The sequence below is a fragment of the Trachurus japonicus genome, chromosome 6 (genome assembly GCF_045865225.1).
Source record: "Trachurus japonicus isolate A0001 chromosome 6, Traja_1.0".
Taxonomy (NCBI): domain Eukaryota; kingdom Metazoa; phylum Chordata; class Actinopteri; order Carangiformes; family Carangidae; genus Trachurus; species Trachurus japonicus.
The window spans coordinates 29,881,400-29,887,399 of record NC_140912.1 but is presented as its reverse complement, the minus strand read 5'-3'; the positions used below and the strand labels follow the sequence as shown (position 1 = coordinate 29,887,399).

The 6,000-nt window shown below is 36.3% G+C and overlaps 1 protein-coding gene across 1 annotated transcript; it reads left to right on the top strand.

Moving 5' to 3' along the window:
* Window positions 1–4,806, top strand: LOC146986386 (hatching enzyme 1.2-like). Its single transcript, XM_085780172.1, has 7 exons — window positions 1–136; window positions 530–575; window positions 1,024–1,176; window positions 2,693–2,810; window positions 2,973–3,151; window positions 4,461–4,542; window positions 4,672–4,806. The coding sequence occupies exons 1-7, from the start codon at window positions 23–25 to the stop codon at window positions 4,796–4,798; spliced, it is 819 nt and encodes a 272-aa protein (XP_085636298.1). The 5' UTR covers window positions 1–22; the 3' UTR covers window positions 4,799–4,806.
* Window positions 4,807–6,000: the final 1,194 nt, after the last annotated feature.

The following is a 6,000-nucleotide window of genomic DNA, read 5'->3' as shown; positions in this document are numbered from 1 at the left end:
TAGGAAACATTTTCACTGACTGATGAGACATAAATCATTTTACTGGTTGTTTGTGTCTTGCTGCAGGTTATTTGAAATGAAGTGCATTCTGGGACTTGTGGTCCTGCTGGCTGTCTCAGCTTGGGCTGAGGAGCAGGTGAGTTTCTCTTTGAATGTTTTACATTTACCCTCTTTTACCTGTGATCTTTTAAAAGTAACAAAACATTTTTGTAAAAATAATATAATATAACTGTATCAGTACTTAAAGTACCAGCAGTAAAAGTTCTCATTCTGCAGTAAAATTACTTTTTGAGTTGATATGTTTTACATATAAGAGGACAGAGACAACCAACATTTTTTGTGGATGACTAAAAGTTCTATCTCCATTTTTTTTCCTCTGCATACAATTTCTGGAAAATTCATGATTTTGTAAGTTTATTCCTTTATTTTTCAATTTTTAAAACTTTGTACTTAAATTAAATGCACCACATAATACTAATGTTCCTCATAAAAACATTAAACCGTCGTTGCTGCCTCCTGCACAGATCAGGCTTTGACAACTTCAGAGAGGATTGAAAGAGCAAACAGGGATGTTGGTAAGAACTTTTCTCTGTCACCTCAAAGTTTAGTTTCAGCTCTGATCCAGATGTGTAGGTCCTTGTTCAGATTGCAGCCCAAATCTGATTTTTTTTTTTTCCCTTCCTTTTTTCCCCTGTATATCTGATCAGAATTGCATTTGAAACCACATCCATATGTGGTTTGAATCAGATTTGTAAAGATTTGATCTCATGTGGTTTTTGGCTGTTTAGCTGCTAAAAAATCAAACAACTTACAATCTGGATATGATTTTTTTTTTTAAATGATTGGTGGGGCAGTGTGAACAAGGTCTTGGAGTTGAGTTAAAAGTCCTAAAACTCCTAAATTCAACCTTTCAACCAATTGATCACCCAACCTTGTCAGCAGCACTAACCAATCAGATCTTGATTGATAAGTCTCATTAGAGAATATCTTTTATTTCTTTACTAATCACATTATTTGTTGCAGTTCGTTCTCCGGATGAACCCTACTTGGAGGACGATGTCGCCTACGACTCTGAGGCCGAGAGGAACGCCGACCCCTGCACGTCCAGAGGCTGCATGTGGCCCAAATCTTCTGATGGAAAAGTCTACGTGCCCTACACCATTTCCAGCGTTTACTGTGAGTGAAGATTGAGAACAATTCTTAATTCAAAATCTAAAAACAATTGTACAAAATAAAAAAATAAAAATCCATAATAGTTTGGAAATGTTTTGATTTCCACCATATGGGAAATAAATGGGTATTCTAACATCTGAGTGATGAATAATAATGAACAAGTATTATTTTCCTTATACAGATTTGAGCATTTTAGGTTTATAAAATCAGTATGTCACAATTCGTATAATTTTGCGAGAAGAAATTATTATATTATTATTATTATTATTAATTATTATAAGTGTAGTATTATTTTATGAAATTGAATCTATTTTGTGCATTACTTTGTAGTATTTCTGTGGTTTTTCAGGATTATACCCTTAGATGTCCATAAGGAAAGGTAGGATTATCAGTCAAAAAATCTGTATTTGACCTGCAATTATTACCACTAAATTCATAGGAAAAAATTGAAAACTCTTTTATTTGTCTTGCTAGGAACCCCAAGAATCAAGATATAACAATCTGAAAAAATTAACAAGAAAAAATGACGGATATTGATACTGGCTACTTTGGCCTCCCTACTACCAACAATATAAACAAAAACAACCGTAATTATAAAGATTAATTGTATTTAAAAATGGTTTAGGAACATTTATTTTATAAGCCTGGTTCAACAAAAGTATGAATGAGTTCATTCATGTTACAACTGTGTCATCAAAATGGATAGGAATCTTACCTGTGATAAAAAATCGATACATCTTGAATATTACGCTGAATATTTTTGGAGTGTAATGTTTACAAATCCAATAGAAGTCATGAATATTAGCACCAGGGAACACTGATTACATTAAAGGGATAGTAGCATTTTTTTTAAAGTGTGGTTGTATGATCTACAAATAGCCCCTAAGTACTTTAATTGCAGTAGAAGACTCTCTACACTCCTCCCGTTAGCAACGCCAGCCTATAATAGCCCTGCCCAGAGATTTACAACATACATTGCTGTGAATGGACCCAAAGAAACGGCCTATTTTCGTGGCCTAAAAGAAGTTTTACCTGAAATAAAATACACAGTTCCATTGTTCGCTATAATATAATTTTTTCCAGCCCCTCAAAGTTCAGGAAAAACGCTGTTTTTATTTGGACCTAACCAACTGCTGATCGGCGGGCGCTAACCCTGGGCGGAGGGATATGTGAGTTGGTTTGGTCCAAATAAAAACTGTGTTTTTCCTGCACTTTGAGGGGCTGGAAAAAATTATATTATAGCGAACAATGGAACTGTGTATTTTTTTTCAGGTAAAACCTCTATTAGGCCGCGAAAATAGGACGTTTTTTTGGGTCCATTCACAACAATGTATGTTGTAAATCTCTGGCCAGGGCTATGGGCTGGCGTTGCTAACGGGAGGAGTGTAGAGAGTCTTCTACTGCAATTAAAGTACTTGGGGGCTATTTGTAGATCATACAACCCCACTTTTAAAAAATGATACTATCCCTTTAATTCTTAAAACATCACTTTAATAACGTGATCCTGTTGCTTCTACAGCCTCTCGTGAGCGGAGCATCATCCAGCGTGGCCTGGAGTCCTTCCACAGCGTCTCTTGTATCCGTTTCATCAAACGCACCAGCCAGAGAGACTACCTGAAGATCCAGTCCCTTAACGGGTAAACATGTCCTACAACACTTTGCATGACTTGTTTTCTTTCTTGGATGACACACTAGACTTTTATATTTCTTTGAATATTCCCTGTTGATAAAACACAAAACAACATCATCAGCATAGAATCTGATTTTCCGTTATTCATGTGTCTCCTTTGTCGTCACAGGTGCTACTCCTACATCGGCCGTCGTAGCAACGGTCAGGACTTGTCCCTGCGGCGCTCGGGCTGCGTCTACCACGACACGGTCCAGCACGAGCTTCTCCACGCTCTGGGCTTCCACCATGAGCAGAAACGTTCTGACCGCGACCAGTACATCCGCATCGTGCTGGAGAACGTCATCCCTGGTTTGTTCATGTCTTCTGCTTATCAGTATAATCATTGCAGAAAGAAAGAGTAAATCCACACTTCATTTAGTTAAAGCAGAAGTAAGCGATCCGGTCGTTTTGGCTAATGCTGCGTTCCAGGCAGGCTTTTGAAACCGTAAATTACAGCTTCAAGTCACAACTTACGACTTTGTAGCGTTCCAGGCAACCCACTCGTGTTTTTCCGACCTGTTTTACCTGTGAAAGTCACTATAACGGCCACTCGTAACTTCTGACCCGTGAACTCGTACCAGATCGAACTGGTACGACTTCACAGGTCGGAAAAACACGATTTACGAGTTGCCTTGAACGCACCGTAACAGTCCTCGTCCCTACGTCACCACATTCACGCGCATCCCTTGGCTGCACACAGCCCTTCATGCCGTTCTCTCTCCTCATTGGATAAAACTTGTAGGATACGAGAAAAGTTTTCTCCTCGGCTCAGAGCAGAGCAGAGTGACTGACAGACCCGTGTTTCGGTCCAAAGTGCTGTCGGAAGATATAACTATTTAAGACTTATATTAACACAAACATATTGCTTACTTCTGCTTTAACACTCAGAAAATATCAAAATGTTTAAGTATTTCAACATTTCACATCACTGTCTCACTTAGTTTGTTGAGAAGATCAGTGCAAAGCCATGATCAGCCAGCTAACTAGCTTAGCATAGCACAACAGTACAAAACAAACAAACAACATACAAACAAACAGTGGGCCAATCTGGTTCTGAGAGATATGACAGTCCACGGGTCAAGACAGTAACATGACAATAAAAAATAAAATACAATTGAGATTAACATCATTATCAAAATTAATATAAATATAAAAAGTGACTGAAAAACTTGCATTGGAAAAATAAAACTAGGAAAAGTTTCACTGAAATATAAAATACCAACATAGGAAAGAAGAAATGAACAACTTTTGTACATTTTAAACAGTATGTGTACAGAGTTGAATGATTCTGTTTGTTTCTGTTCTTTTAAAAGCAAACTAAAAACATATATTTTTTCACAAGCTTTTAGTCATGTTTAAAGAGTGTGTTTTATTTCTGTCTTGTTTGCTTTAAGAATTTTTAAATGATGATAATAATACATTCTTGTGTGATTTTATAATGTCCTAAATGTTTTTTATATATGTAATATTTCTTATCCTATATGCCATTTTATGTTATACACCGTATCTTTGTTTTAAGTTTTTGAAGCACATTGAGTTTACGCTTGTCGTATGAAATGTGCTATATAAATAAATTTGACTTGACTTGACTTGACTTGTTCTCTTTGTGAATCTTCAGGAAAAGAGCACAACTTTGACAAAGTCAAGACTCTGAACCAGGGAACCACCTACGACTACGGCTCTGTGATGCATTACACCAAGTAAGTAGAACAGAAACAGCTTTGTGGGATAGAGAACTTTGGTTTAATGAATAAAAATAACTATTATGATTTTTGTTTCACTTTCTTCTTCAGCTGCTGCCTCATTAACTCTTACACCTGTCCTTCCAGGTATGCCTTCTCCAAGAACAACCGGCCCACCCTTGTGGCCATTCCTGACTCCAGCGTTGAGTTTGGCGTGGCCACTGAGATGAGCCAGAAGGACATCATCAGGCTCCAAAGGCTCTATGAATGCTGAACAAGATCAATTGTAAGTGTCACAAAGGGCCTTTGACAACCACAACACACACATTTGGATTCATTTCTTTCTTGGATGGTGCATTTGTTGTATCATTCGTCATTCAAGGTTCAAAATTCACTGGTAAACACACACGTTTTACCTGTGATTCTCATATGTAGCTACACTGCACTGTTAAAAAATGTGTCATTAATTGCAAATACACTGGTTTTTCTCACCTTCACACAGGTGACCTGGAGAAAGCTCATCATCATCACCATCATTAACATTGTTGTCTTCAGTTCGTCCAATTCTTGAATATATTAAAGGTTGTAATTGTGATCAATAACTTTGCATTTAAGCACGAAGCTCCACTGAGTTTGTTCATTTATTTAACAGTTTAGTCTCGTAACATTTTCTGTTTTAAATGGATGGAGTCAAATGTTCTGCCACTGAGATAATTCAAATAATTAATAGTCTGTTATTTAAAGAGATTCCAACTAGACAAAATATCGCTTTTTAAAAGCTTCATTTACTTTTATTTTATTGCTAATAATCAGATTTCAATTAAAATGCAGATGCACCTGTAAATTGAGCATTTTCACTTTTTTTGTTTATTCTCATGGGTGATATGATCAAGAAACAAAAAGCGACTTGATCAATTAAAAGACAACAGACAACTGATACGTTTTAATTATCATTTGAACATCAATTTTAACATCTCAGTATTCTTTTATCCAAGCAAGACACAAATATTAAACTTGTCTTGGCTTGTAAAAGCTGTAAAAGCTATTTGTGTGATTGACCACTAGGGGGCGCCACATGCTCACAGTTGTGACACACTCATACAGAGACTCTAAGCTCCTATACTGAAATTAATGATGAAATAATGTAAAGAATGGATGATAATAAAATAATTTTAATATCCTGAAACACAAACATACTTAAACTTTATATGGTCATCTTACACTGCACTTCCTCTTTTAGACACCACTGTATCAGACACTAGGTCATACATTTCTAAATTTAGTCCTGTTACTTTTATTATCATTGCTGATTATAACAATTATAACTTCTAAAGCATGCAATAACTTATTTCATATAATAATCCTCTACATTCTTAAATGATTACATTGATTTCAAAAGTCCAATTCATGATGTTATAAGAGGCCAGGTCCTGGGATCTTAGTCCCATTTGACAATACCCATACTCCATACAACTG

Excerpts from the sequence above, each read along its gene's own strand:
- LOC146986386 (XM_085780172.1), top strand. The coding sequence starts at position 23 with ATGAGACATAAATCATTTTACTGGTTGTTTGTGTCTTGCTGCAGGTTA. Across the intron at positions 1,177-2,692 it reads CACCATTTCCAGCGTTTACT|CCTCTCGTGAGCGGAGCATC; the intron begins GTGAGTGAAGAT and ends TTGCTTCTACAG. Across the intron at positions 4,543-4,671 it reads TCTGTGATGCATTACACCAA|GTATGCCTTCTCCAAGAACA; the intron begins GTAAGTAGAACA and ends CTGTCCTTCCAG.